The sequence below is a fragment of the Pollicipes pollicipes genome, unplaced genomic scaffold (assembly GCF_011947565.3).
Source record: "Pollicipes pollicipes isolate AB1234 unplaced genomic scaffold, Ppol_2.1 Scaffold_2555;HRSCAF=2994_pilon_pilon_pilon, whole genome shotgun sequence".
NCBI classification, from domain to species: domain Eukaryota; kingdom Metazoa; phylum Arthropoda; class Thecostraca; order Pollicipedomorpha; family Pollicipedidae; genus Pollicipes; species Pollicipes pollicipes.
Window position 1 is genome coordinate 3,024,414 of NW_023596136.1, and position 19,800 is coordinate 3,044,213.

The following is a 19,800-nucleotide window of genomic DNA, read 5'->3' on the forward strand; positions in this document are numbered from 1 at the left end:
CTGGTGCGCGGCTGCCCTGAGTGATCCACGGCGGCCGATCCTGTTCTGTCGAGCCGGCCGGTGCGCGGGCTGGCCCTGAGTGGTCCACGGCGGCCGATCCTGTTCTGTCGAGCCGGCCAGTGCGCGGCTGACCGAGTGGTCTCACGACGGCCGATCCTGTTCCGTCGAGCCGGCCGGTGCGCGGCTGACCCTGAGTGGTCTCACGGCGGCCGATCCTGTTCTGTCGAGCCGGCCGGTGCGCGGCTGACCCTGAGTGGTCTCACTGCGGCCGATCCTGTTCTGTCGAGCCGGCCGGTGCGCGGCTGACCCTGAGTGGTCTCACGGCGGCCGATCCTGTTCCGTCGAGCCGGCTGGTGCGCGGCTGGCCCTGAGTGATCCCACGGCGGCCGATCCTGTTCTGTCGAGCCGGCCGGTGCGCAGCTGACCCTGAGTGGTCTCACGGCGGCCGATCCTTCTGTCGAGCCGGCCGGTGCGGGCTGACCTAAATGGTCTCACGGCGGCCGATCCTGTTCTGTCGAGCCGGCTGGTGCGCGGCTGACCCTGAGTGGTCTCACGGCGGCCGATCCTGTTCTGTCGAGCCGGCCGGTGCGCGGCTGACCCTGAGTGGTCTGACGACGGCCGATCCTGTTCTGTCGAGCCGGCCGGTGCGCGGATGACCCTAAATGGTCTCGCGGCGGCCGATCCTGTTCTGTCGAGCCGGCCGGTGCGCGGCTGACCCTAAATGGTCTCACGGCGGCCGATATGTTCTGTCGAGCCGGCCGGTGCGCGGCTGACCCTGAGTGGTCCACGGCGGGCCGATCTGTTCTGTCGAGCGGCTGGTGCGCGGCTGGCCCTGAGTGGTCTCACGGCGATCCTGTTCTGTCGAGCCGGCGGTGCGCGGCTGACCCTGAGTGGTCTCAGGGCGGCCGATCCTGTTCTGTCGAGCGGCTGGTGCGCGGCTGACCTGAGTGGTCTCACGGCGGCCGATCCTGTTCGTCGAGCCGGCCGGTGGCGCTGACCCCGACGCGGCGGGTTTGGCGGCAGCTCTGATTAAATAAGAGGAAACCATTGCAGTCGGCCGCACCCAGAATAACGCGCGGCCTGACTGCTGAATCATAATGCGAAGCCTTATCGCCTAATTCTGTCTGATGAATGTAGCTTTGAAGTAGAGCGGCCAGTGTCGGCACCGGCTCCAAATCTGGCCGGGGCAAATCACCTTGGCGAGATTGCAGCGGCAAGGCTCGGACTTAGTAATTGATTCAGGCTTAGCGTTGTGCGACCCCCGGCGCGGTCACTTACTGATAACAGTGTGACATCAGTGTTCCAACGAGGTTGGTTGTTGTATATATGTATCTAGGTTGGTAGTACTTTCGAATATGTCACGCGTTTATACACCGGTGGTATGTACGCTTGGCTTTTTCTGTCCCGCGTATGTCGTAAAACACTCTTGGTAGGGAACGTTCATCCATTCAACAACAGGCATACGTGCCTTGTATTAACCAAAAATGGGTGCTCAAGTCCCAATGTCATGTCACTTACTGCACTGAGATGTCAAGCATGAAAGCACGAGCCATCTGCAAGGGTCAACTGCGGGAAAAATGCATTTGTCACACGACTACCCGTTGCGTGCAATCGCTTTTGTCAGCATTTTCTCTCAGCTGGACTTTCCACCCACAAAATCATTCCGATCTGATTTGTTTAGGAGCGCTGGCACGCGAGAAGCATTCTCTTGATAATCGTTGTGTCTTAGTGTGTAGAGTGTATGTACGACTGTGGTATAATGTGGCATGTGTGTGTTGTGTGTGTGTGTGTGGTGTGTGGTGTGTGGTGTGTGGTGTGTGTGTGGTGTGTGTGTGTGTGTGTGTGTGTGTGTGTGTGTGTGTGTGTCTGTGTGTGTGTGTGTGTTGGTTTTGTTATGATTTTGTGTTTGTGTGTGCATCGGATATTTATTGCTTTTAACTCGGATCTGTTTCCGTAATTGGGCTTTTGACAGCGGAATGCATATGTCCCCAAATAAACAAATAAAAATAAATAAGTGGTGAAGAGTCGGGGGGCAGGAGGTTTTAGTCGACTGCAGCCAGATAAATCAACGGCTTTTAACACTGCTTTGATGCCCTGTAGGCAGCCCTAATGGCCGTATGGCTAGAGGTTGCGTCTTTCCGTCGTGTCGATGTTCGTGCTATGTAGATTTGCCAATACTGATGATTGTTCGGTTGTGATGATTTTATGAGAAAAGGTTGCGTTATGGAAATATGCCAGCCGTCTCACGTTGAGGACTATGTTTTGGTTTATCATGTCCGAAATCTTATCAAACCTCCTTCGGTATAACATAACTTTCGCGCAGAAATTGAGGATTGACCGAACCTGCACAAGTTTGGTTGGTTTGCTTTTCCGTAGATCGACATGCGGTAACGAATTATGGACATGACCGAAATCGGTACTAGTGTACCGACATATTAACCGAGACTACGCTAGGCCTCATATGAGCACAGCCAAAAGGAGCCCATCGCAGCGTACTTCCGTGCTGGCAATGTGCGCCGAGAAGATGAGCGATCGATTGAGGGTCAACCCAAGGTTAAATGCAGTACTGCTCTCCTTCACGCTGTCTGCGCCTCGAACTGAGACAGGAGGCACGTACCGTTCATTTGTTGAGTGCCAATGACGATGAACTGGGTTTTGCTCATTTACACTTCATGGCATGTTGTCCAAACCATTGCCGGTCGTTTGAAAGACATGCTTTGGGAAGTGGTCGTGGTCGTTGCCTTGCTAATCATATCGGTGCGTCTCATTTTATGTGCCGGACACTGATGTAAGATATACTTAATTAATGATTTACGTGCTGTTACACAGGACCATGGTCTTTGAAACATCAAAGACGATTAACTGAGCGGGGCCGGGCATCAGACTGATTGTATATTAAATGGTCGGTCGGCAGTATTAGCTTTAAAGGGGGCAATCTCACATGGTCAGTATCTGGTCTGAGGAGAAGCTAGCATGTTCAGCACTTGTCATTGATGCATTAAATTGATTTCCGTGGCTGGGCGTACCACATTTAAACCCTTAACGAGTAATTAACCTGAGTTTCTGGATAGGGAAGTTATCGAGGACTCCGGGGAATGAAATCAAAGGATGCACGCCAGCAATGTTGCTGGTGTACGAAATGGGCGATGTGATCAAGCGTCCAAGTAAATGAAAGCATTATATCATGCGAACGACCAGCTTGACTCAGGCAAAATGAGATGGGCACCTTCTAACACAAAGTGGAGCCGACTAAGCTTCACTAATTCGGGCTGGTCTCGACATCACCTTCCCCTGGCTGGCAGGGCAGGGAAGGGAACTCCGACGCCTCACGGGTCTCGACTCACATCACCGTGCGAAAGACAGTTTACCGTCGGAAATGTGGCACCAGAACAAGCTGAAAGTCCTTGGGCTCTTTGATCTCAGGTTGGTGTTTGGGCCACTGGAGGTCACAGAAGGTCAGAGTGCGTTGAAGAAAATCGAGCCGGCGCAAACCAAGGGATCTTAGCGCTTACACTGTCACGCAAGAGCTCATACCATTTGATAGTCGCACAAACTCGGACAAACATTGACATGATAGCCTTATTCCTCGACGCTAACTACGAGAAAGGAGAGGCAAAAATAGGAACAAACACTGGCATGCCATCATCCTTGGCAAGACGCTCTGTAGGGTATTTATTCATTCCGTGTTTCACGAATTTTAAAGTGCTTCGTTGCATAATTGGTCTTACCTCGGATGCGTCTCGAACCATACATAATTTCAAAATGGTCTAAATGCTCCTAGTTATTCGAAGGGGATTGATTAAGGCTAGCAATACTGTCTTATGTATTTGTAATGTTCCTAACAGGTGCACTGTAAAACCCGCAATCCAAACATGTCATGCCAAATCGGCAAAAATTGGACACAAACATTGGCATGCGATCATCCTACAAAGATGCCTTCGGGGTACTTACTATATTGCTATGTTACCAATGTTGGCATGTCCTCGTTGCGTACTAAGTTTCACCTCGGATGCGTAGTGAAACATTTTGAATGCGTAAGGTCGATGGCTTAAGGCCCTGCAAAGCATTAATGTTCTCAGTTATTTGGCCAAGAATTCACCAGTACCACCACATCGCAGGGGTGAAAATCGCTTCTAGTATTAACTCGCTTCAGTAACTACGGGAATGGACGCATTGTTTAACATTTTCAAAATCCAGATTAGGTGCGACGTACCTACACATGCCCCTACAGTTTCAGCGGCAACCAGTTCACAAGGGCAAGACGAAGCTCATCTGGTGCGCCCTGAATAAATAGAACGACCATCTCACCTCAGATGTGATATTTCTGGCATTTATTTTCGAACACACCAACTGACGGAACAACCTCAACTGCAACCATTATTTTTTGCTAGACTACCGGTCGCATTTTCATTCTAATCCACGCGTGCGACTGTTCACTGCCTGCAGTGGCTGCCCTTTCATCCAGAGGAATGAAACAGTTGCGTCATGCTTGAATTCTACCGCCAAAATACCAGATGCCATCAAATCTCCCTGTTTTGCTCTTGTTGGAACAAAAACGAAGCTAGTTTTGTTGCAATCGTGCATCGTACAGCTGCACGAAGTCACGCTTACGCATTCAAGAACAATTTATTGCATGTCCATTTACAACGGTGCGTAACTTTGCATCCATAGGTAAGGCAAGTAGTAACAGCCTTATTCCTCGGAGAAAAGCCCGGAGATTTGAGATAAGGATGCGTTGATATTTAGTCAGCATGCTTTTATCGAAACAACGAGCAGACCTGCAAAATACGACAGTTACTACTGACAGCGAGTGTAGTAAAAGACATGTTGCCGAAATATCACCGCATCTATATCTCCATTCTCCTGTTTTTTTTTCTCCGAAGAATAATACAATTAGCATTGTCCTATCTATGTGAATAATGCTTCTCGCAAATGCACTTAACGACTCCATTGTTTTGTTTTTACACGCTAAGGAGGAAACGTGAATACTTAACTAGATGGCAAAACCTTTTAGTCAAAGTGCGTAGTCTCTCCCGTGCACCGTGAGTGCCTTACACGCAAATAATAATCCTCCCATCTTTACGAAATGTGGCGCGAGAGTTAGGTATATGTTGCCGATCATTTGATATGTGCCAGGACTGCTTATGGCGCAAGCTACTCCCAATCTTACCAAATCCTTATTTGACGTATGAATGTTCACCATATTCACCCACGCCAATTTTATGGCTGTGTAAGGTACGTTGAACCTACTGAATCACAACGGGAGAATGACAGGCATACAAATGCATTTTTGTTCTGTCCATTTGTGCATTGTTTATGCATGTGGTCGTGGAAAAGATAGGACACAAATCAATAATTACCTACCCAATGTCAAGGTTTCTTCGGGGGATGCAAAGAGCACGAAGCACATTTTTATATTGGTCTACAGCTGTAGAGGATTGCGTGCCCATTCGCTAGGATACTTTAAATGGGGCGGGGAGTGGGTAAACAAATACGGTGCAACAATCTTTGTTCTGGCAAATACCTGGCAATGGATCAGCTGAAGCAGCATAATTCATTGCAACTGGTGTTACATTCTGATCATGCATTATATATTGGTGGTCATATATCTGACTGACTACGTGAACAGAAACTGCAAAACTGCTAAGCATTTACAAGCGAACAAGTGAAAGCATTTGCAGGCAAGTGAACATTTGTAATTTTCTTCGACAGGAACTCTGGACAGCACAATTCGTTGTCTAGTTAAAATGCTCCTCAATGCGTTAATGCGGGTTGATCACGTCATCGTACTTCGCACAACACTGACTGAGAGCCAACTGACGGCCGTTACGTCTGGAAATCACGCTCACAAACGCCAGATATGAACGCCTCCACCATTATATATTTGTTTGGCCTTGATCGCCGCATGGCTTATGGAATCGCAGGAGTTGAATGACGTTGTAACGTCATCAATGCCAAAGTGACTTTGAAATACTCTTTCCTTAAGGCTTAGGGTCACCCACTTTGCAAACGGAGGGGGTTCTTGTAGCCTCTACACACCTTACAATTTTGATGTTTATAGCGTTTAGGCTACACGCGATTGCAGAGGGTCGGATTTAACCATACCTTTGTAGGCCTATAAATTTGCAAAAGCTTCCAGTACGCACGTTAAACCTGATGCTCCTACCCCATAAGTTCACAAAAGTTTGGCCCCAGCTTTGCCCGCAGATTGCTCAGATATGAGTTAGATAATGAGAACCATCGTTCAACTGTAAGAACTTGCCGAATTCCTCTGTCCGCATTGATCCCACAACGCTGCACTCAAATCGCCAGATGATTACCTTCGTAAATGTTAGATATATTTTGACCTGGGATCGTAACTAGGAAATACGTGATGTAGGCGCAGTGTTGGCTGGGATTCACAACTCGGCTTAATACAGCTACGCATACAACAGGCGCCGAAAAAAGCCAAGAACAGAACGGGGCTTCTCGCTACGAACCACCACAAGAGATTCGATAGCCAGCTGCGCTCCTCTCTGCACATCTGCAGGATCACGTCGACGTCTCGTCTAAGCACCCCACAAGTGGGGGAACTGGGAACCTGGGGCGTCTCGTCATGTGGGAGCCTGTACGTGAACCGTTCGCAAAAACGGTGGAAGAAAACATTTTTACGGCAGCTGTTCCTCGCTTTAGCCTGTCGCGCTGGCTGACTGTGCATTAAGCTATTTGGATGTACCCGTATGCTTGGGGTGACCATAAGCCAGTGGGTAAGATAAGATAAGGCGCATGCGGATACAAATGTTCAACATTTGTTTTCATTTCGTTAAAAAATAATTTTAATGCCAACATACTGATTGAATGGATTTCGAGTTCAGAGTCTACGTTAAGTTAAAACGTTCAGCACGACTTGTTACGTCATCCCTGGCCTCACCGTCCCATCGTTAAATATCAGTTCAGCGGCGGTTTTTGTGGCCAAAGTTTAACGCGCCGGCAATGGCCGCCGCGGTCCGCCTGCCCTCATGACCTCATCTGAGGTTTTGTGAGTGGCTGCCGCCGCCTGCCGCAGGTCATCTCAGGTAAAGCCAAATGGGAGCGCCGAAGCTACTCGAACACCACCCCGCCACGGGCAGAATGGGAGGCAGGCGCTCCAACCGATTGAGCTACAGTTGCGGACTTCATTGATGGATGGGCTGAAAATCATTGTCATGCATTCTTTCCCATACGCCGCAATGGATTAAGTGCCCAATATTGTTGTTTTCAAATGGTGGTGCACGGCTCCCCAGAAGCCCTCCTCATGATAGTCTCTGCGCCTCTGCCCGAGGGCTGTGATTACATGATCATCTATTAATGAGTCAGACGAAATACGGCTGCTTCGAAACTGTCATGACGATAGTTGCCAAAAAGTGTTCTTTATGTAGTTGCGGCGAAAATTAGGGTAAAATTTCCTATTTGGCATATATGGTTCGACAATATTGCATAGTTTTGACCGTAAATAAGTTTCATCATGTGGATTATGAAAAAATTTAATGCGCAACTAGCGACAAGCATTATGACAGGAGCGGTGATGTGAAGCAGATCAATCTCAACGCCAGGTCGGACTGGTAGCAATTTTGTGTCGCAAGATTTAGTCCGGCTACCTTGATTGGGTGTATTTGTGGGATCACGGGCCAAGGTCACCATTGATTGTTGCGTGAGCCCTGACCCCTTGCATCCGATCGTAAAAATCTCGGTCAGCAGCACAATTTTGGGCGGGAGCTTAACGTGCCGTAATGCTCGGCACGGGCCGACCTGTCCCCTGATGTTCCCTATGCTTTTAGGGCGGCCGCTGCCATGCCAGTAGGGGGCAAATAACGGGCACCTGAAGTGACGCGGGCCTACCCCGCCACGGTCGGGTGTGCCTGAAGACGGGCAGCGCTACTAGAGCAGACAAACCGTGTAGAGGATTACATGGCAAAACATCGCCAGCTTGCGATTATTGTTACAAAAGATCGCACGGTTTACTTGGTGTGGTGTGAAGATTATCACCCGTTCCGGCATAGAATACATGTGGTATGTGTTATGAATATGCAAAGTATGAAGAAATATACCGAATTAACATCGTGGTAAAAATAGAGCGTGCCGATCAATGTTGTATGCTAAAGAGATCGTATTGGGCTAATGTCGTATGGGGTCAAGCTCGCTTAAGATCAGGATCGTGCCGCAATGGTAAAGTTCATACAAGACAGAGATCGTGCGGTGTAAATGTTACAAAGCCTGCTTCGTTCCCAAGGTACGACTTTGCAAAAAGGCACAAGTTAAAGCCAGCCATGGACCGACGAATGGCACCTCCACCCCCCTCCCCACCCTACTGCCGGGCAGACAAAACCAAGCGAGTGTCTGACCGGGGTCGGCACCGAGAGGAAAAAGAGCTGGAGCCGAGCAGTTACTTTTGCGTTTGATTCGTTGACACCGGTGACATTCATCCAGCGGAGGCACATTGCCAGATACTCCAGTGATGTTTGCGGATTCCAAAGGCCCGTTTTCTCGGCACAAAAACAGAAGATCACGGATTTTCCAGGTGATGTTCACAGGTGTGGCGGGGTGGAGGACTGTGACCAGAGATTTGTAGCACGTCCACAGTTGCCAGGTGATGCTCCAGGTGTGGCGGGGTGGAGGACTGTAACCAGAGATTTGTAGCATGTCCGCAGTTTCCAGGTGATGCTCCAGGTGTGGCGGGGTGGAGGACTGTAACTAGAGATTTGTAGCACGTCCACAGTTGCCAAGTGATGCTCCAGGTGTGGCGGGGTGGAGGACTGTAACCAGAGACTTGTAGCACGTCCGCAGTTGCCAGGTGATGCTCCAGGTGTGGCGGGGTGGAGGACCGTAACCAGAGATTTATAGCACGTCCGCAGTTGAGCAAATCAATAATAAGGAAAAAAACGCTGTTGTTATGCAGCACCTCGGTTACGCGTAGTGCAACTGTAAGCTTGTCTCTATCCCGCTCCTTTATACCGTATGCTGCGATGCTACGCTCCGTTTCATCAACTTCTGTTCTGTACACCGAACAGCAATCCTACTTTGTGAATTGGCATCCGCGGGGCAGAAAACGTCTATTAGCACAAGGTTATTTCCGCCCAAGGCATTGTTTATCCGGACCATAAGTATGTCCGAGCAAGAAATGCTGGGGCATATAATTTTTTTTGGCCTGACGGAGTAACGTTTACTTATGTTATGACCTCAGAAAAAACCACGTTGAAAGAAATGTTATGCGAACGCTGGTGGCTTGTGGAGAGCGGCAAACAAATATTTGCTTTCTCGAATGTGCATTCCGTATCATATTCGAAGGCATTTGGTACACCTGAAAAACATCAAGGTATTTTTGTTATATCTGGGCCTTTTTCATGGCCATTATAACACGCATTACAGTTTTGGACGGCATCGCAGTAACTCATCACACTGAGATACATCAATTACCCTTCAATTAATCTTAAAATCCTAATAATGACGAATTAAATAATGAAATGGAATGTCTATAATAATGAAATGAATATGTCGGGGGGAGGGGTCTTGCGACGGAATGTGCGTGCGCTGCGCAGGCGCTCGGCTGCGCTGTCACGTCTCCTGGCAACAGCAAACTTAAATGTTTTGCAGCTGGCCGATTGATCAGCGTGCGACCCAGATGTTACACGCACAACTTGGCGCTTAATCACTCCGGTACACCCGACATCAACAAACACGTGTGAGCCAAAAGGCATCGTCATCGACCGCCACCAAAATTCAATGAATGGCGTCATAGAATAACGCCATTCAAATCCTGTCATTCCATTTGCCATGCGACAATCAAGGCCAACAAAATATAACTGTCGGGTCGTTCACATCTGGCGTTCGTGAATACGATTTCCAGACATATCGTCCGTCAATTTGCTCTCTTTATTTTTGTTGTGCAATATGCGACAATGTAATGAAATAATGTTGTGTTAAGGGAACAGAGTTACAAAATCGAGAAATTTTGTTGTACAGGGCAGTCTTTTCCACTGGAAAGTGTACCAATAGTTAGAAGTAGGCTTATTTCGTCATATGTATGCCTAACTTAACAGCATATCCGTTCATTTGTTATTAGTTTGGCAACAAGCCAGCTACTGGGCCGGCATCTGGCGTGCCAAAGCTCGATGATGACTCGTCCCTTGCTAACCTCTACGGTGACGGCTCGCTGTTCGGAAGTCGCCCTCCCGTCTCGTCTGCGATGGGGCCAAGCCCACATTTTAAGCAGCGCCCCGTCCAGCACGGAGACGTCGCCTGCGGTGCTTCCGATCCTTGCCCCCCGTGCTTCCGCACATTGCCCCCCTTGCCCCGTGCTTCAAGTCACCCTAATATCAAACACTATTTACGTGAGAGCAGGACTGTGGTCGTCGTGGTTCTTCTCAATCTAAACCGATTAGCCGAGCCGTACTGCTCGGGAATGCTCCGCGCTTTTCACTCTTCGCGACCAGTATCGTTAATGTGCGACTCGTCCCTCGTTAAACGAAGCGTTTCACATTTGCCTGGGGTTTCGAGCTGAAAAAGCCCTCTTGGAGATCATTTGGTGCGGTTTACAGCTCTGGCCTTCTTAAGACCAAAACTATTCTAATTTCTGAGCCACACGCCAGCGAAGATGCGCTGACTATTTCGGGAAGACTTACAAGGTCACTCAGGCATCCATTACACAAAAGTGACGTTAATCAAATCCTGCCATTCCCTTGGCTATGCGGTAATCAAGGCCAATAAAAATGAGATTGTCGAGTCGTTCATATCTAGCGTTCATCGACGCGATTTCCAGATATAACGGCCGTCAATTGGATGTCATTCCATAGTGTGCAAGGTAAGATGCCGTTGTCAAACAATGACGCGTTAAGGAGCATATCTCCTGAGCAGATACATTCTGTTCTATAGAGCAGTCTTTTCTGCCTTAAAGCATGCCAGTAATCATAAGTGAGCTTGTTTCATCATGTTGGATGCCTGCAATAGCTTTCAATGTCGGACATTCCCTTTAACACGCGCCCCGGTGCCCGGTTGGATATAACCTTCCCTTCGCAATTTGCCCCCCCCCCCCTGAGATATCGGGGACTAAGAGGGCTAGAGACACCAAATTCACGGGGTGTATTTACCTGTACGTGGGCGCCCTTAGGTCAAATTTTGAGGTTCGTAGGTCATGACCTTCGGGCCAAATAAGGTAAAACAAGGTCAAATTCCAGATTGCTCTCCAAAGGGCTCTAGAACCTAGGCAACTGTCCTAAGAAGAATGTCGCACGCTCAGTTAAGGTCAGTGACTTTGGCCTTTTAACACGCGCCCGGGTGGCCGGTTGAGTACCCTTCGCTCGTGTGGAGGGGGTCAATTCGACCCCCCTGAGATCTCAGGAACAAAGAGAGCTAGAGACACCAAATTCACAGGGTGTGTTGACCTGTACGTGAACTCACTTAGGTCGAAGTGTGAGGTTCCCAGGTCATGACCCTCAGGTCAGATAAGGTCAAACAACGTCAAACTCGAGATTGACCTCCAAAGGGCTCCTAGAACCTAGGCAACTGTTTTAAGCAAAATATCTTACGCTCATTTAAGGTCAGTGACCTTGTTTGACCTTTTAAAGGTTATGATGATCGAAATGATATAAGACTGTTTTGAGTTTCGCGTTTGGATATGCGACAAGGATTACGCTAGGCAGTATGTTCCTAAAAAAGGTTGGCCTGGGCCATTTTAGGTCAATGACCTATTCTCACTTATAAGAAGTCCAGAAAAGGTGTTTAATTCCGGTTCCTGCTATCAATATACTCGGTATGGACGCCAGAAACCAGCCCATACATTAAGCCTGAAAGTAATAGAACAGGTTGGTTTTGACCTTTGTCTGACCTTCATGCCTGACCCTAGGTCAATGCTATTTGTTTATTCAATTGTTGTGTTGCCTAAGAAAGTATCTCAGAGATATCTGGCTTTGTCTAAGGCTCCGTTGTTTGATCGGATTGAGCGATTTACTAGAACGTGTCTTCGCTGAAACCATGGCCTGACTTTGACATGCCATAGGCCAGCAACGTTACGAAGTGAATTTAATTTTTTATGTCAGACGATCCGCTATTCAGTTGTCCACAGCTACACGAAATCTGGCCCGGCTGCACCGCGCCGTTCGGAAACTCTTTCGGGAAAATCTTTGGGGGTCATTTTGACCCCCACCCGAGTTCATCTGTTAAAGAGACATTCGGAAACGAATCGACGAAGGATCTGTCAATGTGTCAGAACCTTGGCAAGCTGGATTAAGCAACACATTTAAAAAGGAGGGAAGCGTAATTGCAAGCAAAACCCGCACACGTGAGCTGTACGGGGTTTAGCTCAGAGCTCTACCGTTCCTAATCATCGGGGAAAAATAGGGAAACCAGGAACAGGCAAACGGTCCAACTAGCGGCCACTAACGCCCTAGCCAAAGAAGACCCTTCTTGACTCGTACACCGCACCTGGCGGCGACGCAGGATCGGCGAAGGCCATAATGAGCCGATGCACCTCCACGTGGCCACCTCCAATGGCGAAATCAAGACAGCATCGTCGCAGGCTAATGAACGATCCATCGCGCCGAAGCATGCGTCACCGGTCTCGGTCACCACTTCCAACCAAGCCGGCCGCAAATGTCGTGTCGCCGTCTGGCCAAATTACCTCAAGCCTCGCTTGAATGCCAGACAATTATAACGCAGTCCGTCACCTGTAGTTGCAAAATAATTCACACATATTGATCACATCAGCCTACTTATCTGACCTTTGTTCCACGCCCCACGCGCTACAGTCTACCGCTATACGCGGGCCCAGCGCCGAAACCGAGTGGCATATTCCCCCATCGTTAACTGTGCGATTACATCTGTCGCTCCTGAGACACAGTTCCGGGCCGGGAGCGTCGCATGACCAGTGTCCCTCACCCCCTTTACCCAAGAACATGGGAGGGAAGAGGCTGTTGTGGCCCGCGCCCGCCCGTTGGTGGTGGGGGGGAATCAAGGGACATCTTCAGAGCCTTGGAGCACACAGCCGGCCATGGTGTGATTAGGATGCGTGACGGTCTGTGGACCCCCATCGTGCGTGTTGTCGCCGGCGCCCCGTTGACCACGGAGCCAGAGGTCATCGCTAGGGGATCGGCGTCGTCGCCGTTCTGCTCTCGATGCAGGACTGTCGGCTACAGACGCACGGCACTCGCCCCCTTTTACCTAAAACACCAACCAGTGACTCTGGGGATTCTCCTTCGAGACTCCCCGCCCCCCCCCCCCCCCGACGCCATCTAGACTTCTTCCGCCGCGCTCCCCTTCAGAGCTCCTCGTCACGCTTTGCTCTCTGCAATTCCTCAAACTGGATGGGCCCAGTTTGTTCTGTTGTGTAAAGGAATTGACTTGAGGGAGTGAGGATGGGGTGAAGTTCACAGCCCTGCTCCAGAAGGGCAGGACTGTAAACTTCAGCAAAAGGTCTTCAAGGTACCCATTTCAGTTCAAAACCTCATATAAATGTGCAACCCCCCCGTAAGTCATTTTCTTTACACGTAGAGCCCGTTTCACATCCGGAAAGCACAAGTTTTGGAAGCTGTTTGTTTTTGTTCATGTTTTACTGATGTTTTCACTTTTATCGTCTGGCGAACCTGCCGCCGCTATTGGTGTATTCACAACAGTCCGGACGACGAAGAATGTATTGATTTGGTGTGATGCATGACGTCATGCCACACAGATTCTGCACCATTTGCTGTTCGCAGCAAACCGGGCGGCAGTGATCGTACGTGACATTATGTTGCATGAACTTGAACATGAGTATGAGAACAGCACGCATGCTCTTCTCATTGTCCAATGAAACGTTGGAAAGCGACTATCCGAATATTCAAACCATCCCTCCGAAGAAATCCTCTGAATTGCGCACGGGGACCAATTTGTAGGGTGAAAGTGGGACTCTCACGAAAAGTGAGTGGACCGCGTGGCATGGTCGAACCCTGGATCTGCGCTCTGCAACAATCACTCAAGCTGTAGCTGAACCAGACAACGTTTTAGACATGATCGTAGAAGACATGGTTGCAGTGGGTGAAATTTAAAGGACACTTGGGATGTGCGTACAGTTAAGCCCGGCCGAAACGAAAAAGTCATCAGATGGCGAAAAGGATTTGATGGAGTATATGCGACTATGGCAGGCTTTCATAAGGCTTCTAGAGTAGAGGAAATCTAGTAAATAATGGTGCTGCTTCCTGTTGCAATTTAGGGCAGAATACAATACGCCGTATGGTGCAATTTCTTAGTGTGGCTCATTTAGTTTGGTAACTTCATATCGCATTACGAGCAGCTAACTTTTTGACAGGTTTCAGGAAAAGCTTCACGGCACTACGAGCAGCCCGTCATGATTGGGCCGCGGCGGGTCGCTGTCGAATCTGAGGAGCGCTCCTTGTTCGCTGTCGCAGGTTCGGGCCGGCGACCGGCGTATTGCTCTTGACTGCCAGCGCAGCTCAGCAGCAGGGCGTATTGCTCTCGACTGCCAGCGCAGCTCAGCAGCAGGGCGGCGAACGTAACGAAGAGCGATGACTCTCGCTTCAAAAGCCTGCATTTATCAAATCGGGGTGGATTATGTGAACGACGCTTACCCTGAATAATGGTAGCCACGATTGGGTACCTCCAGCAAAGGAAATAGCTTGGCGATGTATGTCAATAGTGTGTGCACGTGACAATGCTGATAGAATGTTCATGTTGGATACCCACATTAGCAGTTACATGCCAGCATTAAAGCGTATGTTCCACATTTGAGATATTGAAGCAAGCGTCAGATATAATGAAATAAGCTCATTTATAGCCCATGGCACACTTTGAAGCTGAATTAGCTGCTCTAGACAACACATTTTTCTTTTTGTAAATATGTTCCGCATTACATTATTGTTTGATCATGTCATCTTACCTTATGCAAAACTGATTGAGATTAAACTGACAACCGTTGAATCTCAAAATCGTGCTCACGAACGCCAGATACGAACGACTCAACAATTTCTTTTTTTGTATTACGCCTGATCACGGCATGGCCAAGGGAATGGCAGGTTCTGAATGACGTTATTATGGCGTGATGAATGCCTATGCGATCTTGAAACAGTCTCCCCGAAATAGTCTGTACAGTCTTCACGGGCGTGTAGCCAGAAACTAGAAGGGCTTAGTTCTTAAGAAGTGTGCTGCTGTCAACTGCATCAAAAGATCTTTAATGGGCTTTTTCAGTTCAAAACCCGATACAAATGTGGAGCACTCGCTTTGAAGGGATTGGGGCTTGCCAAACATGTTTTGAGCAGAAATCTGCCAGAGCTAGTCTCAAAGAGTCTCACTCCTCCGGACCGAATCGTCTGATTACCAGTTGCCAACATTGTAATAATTGCGAAGATGTGATCGCTCGTCAATAACAGCGATCATAACATCCCGTACCTGATAGTTTTTTACGCCTGCGATTCATTTGAATTGAAATGCGTTGAAATGTTGCTAAAAAAAGCTGCCGTTATTTGTGATATGTCTGGGTATTAAACCGAAATATGTTACGACGATTAATTATGACAATAGCAAAAGTTATTTGTGGATGTTAAAATACAAACACCGATATTTCTCGACAGCGCCTGGCCACGCGCAGAAATAAACAAAACTGGTTTGGGTTCACAGATTGCTACTAAAAGCCCTCTTCATAGCACGTCTTTTGGCCTTTATGAAGCTGCCTTCTGTTGGCACCCTCAATTATTACAGCGTTTTAGTCCATGGCGTTGAGGTCAAGGGCAAAGCAAGGTCAGTACGTAAACTGCTCCTTGCTGTTGAAAACTGCTGTTGGAAGATGGCTGACGATCGGTCTGTGGCTGCCGTCGGAAGATGGCTGACGATCGGTCTGTGGCTGCCGTCGGAAGATGGCTGACGATCGGTCTGTGGCTGCCGTCGGAAGATGGCTGACGATCGGTCTCTGGCCGCCGTGGGAAGATGGCTGACGATCGGTCTGTGGCTGCCGCCGGGGTCTGCCGCGCCGGTCGGTCTGTGGCTGCCGCCGGGGTCTGGCGTGCCGGTCGGCTTCTGACTGCCGCTTCTATTTCAGGGTCAGCCCAGGCGGTGGTGCCCCCGGCGCCGCAGCTCAAGCCTGAGTTCCTCTCGCAGCCGGGCTTGTTCAGCGTGCGCGAGGGCGACGCCGTGGTGCTGCCCTGCAGCGTCCGACACGCCGGTGAGACGGGGCGGCGCCGGAGCTGCAGCCGCAGCAGCACACTGATCGACTAGGAGAACCCGCAATGGCCGGAGCTCGGCCAGCGGCGCCATTGGCACCAAACATGCAGATGGGGCGAGGGGATGGGTGCTACTAGGGCGTCACAGCGGAGTTACCGATACGTGCCGGGAGCGAGGGAAGACTACGGCCAGGAGTGTGGCAGGGCACTGACGTTGCAAATGTCCGAGGCGGTGCGGGGACTCCAGCACCAGGGTGCCGGCAGCAGCCACAGTGTGACCTTTGGGAGACGGTGAAGCAGATAATCGCAGATAATCACGACATTTATACGTCGCTAGCGCCGTGCTGCGGTCTGGACCTGCCGTTAGTATTCTGACCACGTCCGACTTCATCATTCGTGCTGTCCGACGTGGGGCTGGGGTGCTCAAAATAGTTGAGCTACCCGACTTCGGCCGCAATCAGAGAGTTGCGGGGTTTTCATCAATATTGATTCAGAACTCCACCCCATTCGGAATAGATGACCCATACTCGGAAAATGGCTCCAAATAAATACGTGCCCACAGCCTGTCACGCTGTCCGGTACCGGTGGGATAGTGGTTACGTTGCGCGTTTGGAAAACCAGAGTATCGGGACTCGATTTCCCGGGGTGCCCGCCCGCCCTGCCAGAGTGAGAGGCAGGCAACGCCGCCCAGCCCAAGTAGCTGTGCGCGTCGTAAAGCCTCTATGACGATGGAGACCACGGAGCTGTCGGGGAATAAACTTAAGATGGTGAGCAATGCAAAGTGAAGTCCACGATATTTGTTTAACTCTGGACACTCGGGTTTGGAAAGGGAGTAAACCGACCCAAGCAGTATGCTTTGCATATACAGTGAGTTGACTACATTGGTGTCATTTTGTGAAACTGATATTGAAACAGAAATGACAGAAATTTGTGAGGGTGTCATAAACTTTACCGACGTGCGGTGCACGCTGTCCTACGATAGCAAAAGTTGAGCGTATTAAAACACAAACACCCACAGTTCTGCCCAGCAGTGAAGCAGTGAGTTACGTTTGCGTCACGTTGTCGAATTCAGCGTTCGCCTGTGAGCCCGTCCGTGTTTGTCCGGTTATTGGGTTCGCCGTTTGGGCCTCACCACGCTGCTGAGCTTGACGGGTCCTGTCTGCCGGGTTCACCATTTGGGTCTCACCACGCTGCTGAGCTTGACGGGTCCTGTCTGCTGGGTTCGCAGTTTGGGCTTCACCACGCTGCTGAGCTTGACGGGTCCTGTCTGCTGGGTTCGCCGTTTGGGCTTCACCACGCTGCTGAGCTTGACGGGTCCTGTCTGCTCTGCAGGGACACATTCGGTGGTATGGCAGCAGGGGAAGCGAGTGCTGACGGCCAGACACCTCATCATCGACTCGGACAGCCGGCTCAGCCTGGTGGACGGTCACAATCTGCGGATTGACCGCGTGGGGCTGCCAGATGCCGGCAACTTCACCTGCTCCGTCTCCTCCAAGCCGCTGATGGAGCTCACGCACACCGTCGATGTGCTTTGTGAGTGCAACGCTGATTATGTCCTGATGAGGTTTTGGCAACAGACACTAATTAAACGACAAGGATATATCTCGTTCTTAAGCGAGCGCTTGCTCGCATTGCATTGAACACCCATGTAAGAATGTACCTCTGATTAGGGAAAGAAATTATATGCAGCATTTCACAAAAGTCGGCAGTTTCAAAGGCAAATATAATATCTTAAGGGGAGCATTGAGTGTACCAGCTTGACAGCTTGAGCCTAGTGTAATTAGTTATGTCTTGTCTAGTCTAGTCTAGCTACGCCCGTATGCTAAATAATTAAATGTGGTTTAATAGCAGTCACGATGAAGAAGATATGGCCACAACTCTTCGGTTTTGAAAAAGACAGTACCCGACTTCGTAATGTATAAATATTACAACATATATCAGTCGTTTAATGACATCACCACGCCGAAGTTGCATCCCTGTGATGTGCTGAGCTAGACGTAATGTGGATAGAACTAACGCTCCCTCGGGCTTCCAGTCAAGTGCTCACAGGCGAAACATGTTTGGTGGAAGCTAGCAGCACCACGCACAAAAACACGACGGCTTGTTTACGGCTCGACCCCGACGTATTGGCCGTAAATCACTGGCTGAAAGACCCTGTGGGCCAAAACGCTATTGTCCCTGTTTCCCTCGAGCATTTTAAATGACATCTGGCTTGTGGCATGTGCATTCGGTGTTTCGTAGTGTGATTGAACTAGATGGCATTAAAGGCTGATTTTATTTTTCAAATGCCCTGCTTGGCTGGGCTTTTCGGTGTGATTGAGCGTCGCGCTTGAAAAACCTAATGAATTCTTACCAATCGTAGTCATCGAAAAAACTGTTGCCGGTGTACCCAGCATTAGCCAAAATAAAGTATTCCAAACGCATAGATTGATCTAAATGTGAAAAGGGCAATTTTCCGCTATGCCTGCGTGTTTCCCAAGATGTTAACTCTTTTCCAGAAAAAATATGGTCTGGTGAGGTCTCGTCAGTACTAGCGATCTCACGCTTGCACTAGTACTTAAGATAATAGAATAAACATATAAAGGATAAAGGCAATCCATAAAAGATAATTTAACCTGATAAAAACCTGATAATTTAACCTGTAAACTTTTGCATTCACACAAGTTAAATTACATCTACCCGATGCATTCCGATAACAGCATTCCAACACCGTTTTTCCTGTGGCTCTAGCTTTCGTGGTTTACGATGCCTGAGGGGTAGCTAGGGCCCCCCATTCGTACGAGGAAAGTGTACAATGCTTCCATAGAGCGTGGGCTACCTTCTGCGCACAAATGTACGGGTGGCATTTGTGACCTAATGCCAGCTCTTGTGCATGCCAATGCCTGACAATATTATCGGCGATATGAATGGCCTGTTTAGGAGCAAATACGCTCAAAATGGAGGTAAGGCCATTTCTGAATTGAAAGCTACTGCCTCCTAGCGGACGATGAGATTTTACACATCTATTGACGGAAGTTCGTACTATTTTTAAGTCGCTAGAACAACTGGTACATCATGATAAGACGGAAAGACTGTTACGCGGTGCGTGCCGACTCACGAAGGACGGAATGTTGTTGTCCATTATGCAGGCCAGGTGGAAGCAGGGAGTGAGGAGGCAACGTGCGCCCTTCTGAGCACCCTTGGTTCTCTCTGTTCACCGTCCTTTTAATGTCCCGGTGGGCCTGTTGTACTTACATTTGTTTAACAGATATGTGGGGGTCATTTGTACATATACACAATACACAACGAACAAACGGCAGAATAATTGTTGTATTCTTTCCGTCAAAAATGCATATCTGGATCCGCCTTTGAATAACTATTTATGTGCCTAAAAACGCACGGTTTCATAGTAATATGGCATGTTTTAATCACTAACAGGAGTAATTACGCAATAGTAAACAGAGTACATCAGACCTTCCAGATTCGTTGTGCCATAGCCAAAGTTTGTGCACTTTTGCATCGAATCATGCCAACAATGGCGGGTACATTTAAATTTATGTTCTGCTTAATGCAAACTAGATCTACATTTTCGTCATAGTGAGAAAATATGTGAAAACCACGTGCTTCACTTTGGTTACGTTTTGCCCTTGAAAATCTCCTATCT

General features: G+C 49.1%; 1 protein-coding gene across 1 annotated transcript in view; it reads left to right on the top strand.

Moving 5' to 3' along the window:
• Positions 1–19,800, top strand: part of LOC119107505 (peroxidasin homolog) — a 105,015-nt gene that overhangs the window by 36,864 nt on the left and 48,351 nt on the right. Inside the window, exons 4-5 of the mRNA XM_037230965.1 lie at positions 16,037–16,159; positions 17,490–17,690. Coding sequence (XP_037086860.1) covers positions 16,037–16,159; positions 17,490–17,690 — 324 coding nt within the window. The remainder of the gene's footprint in view (positions 1–16,036; positions 16,160–17,489; positions 17,691–19,800) is intronic.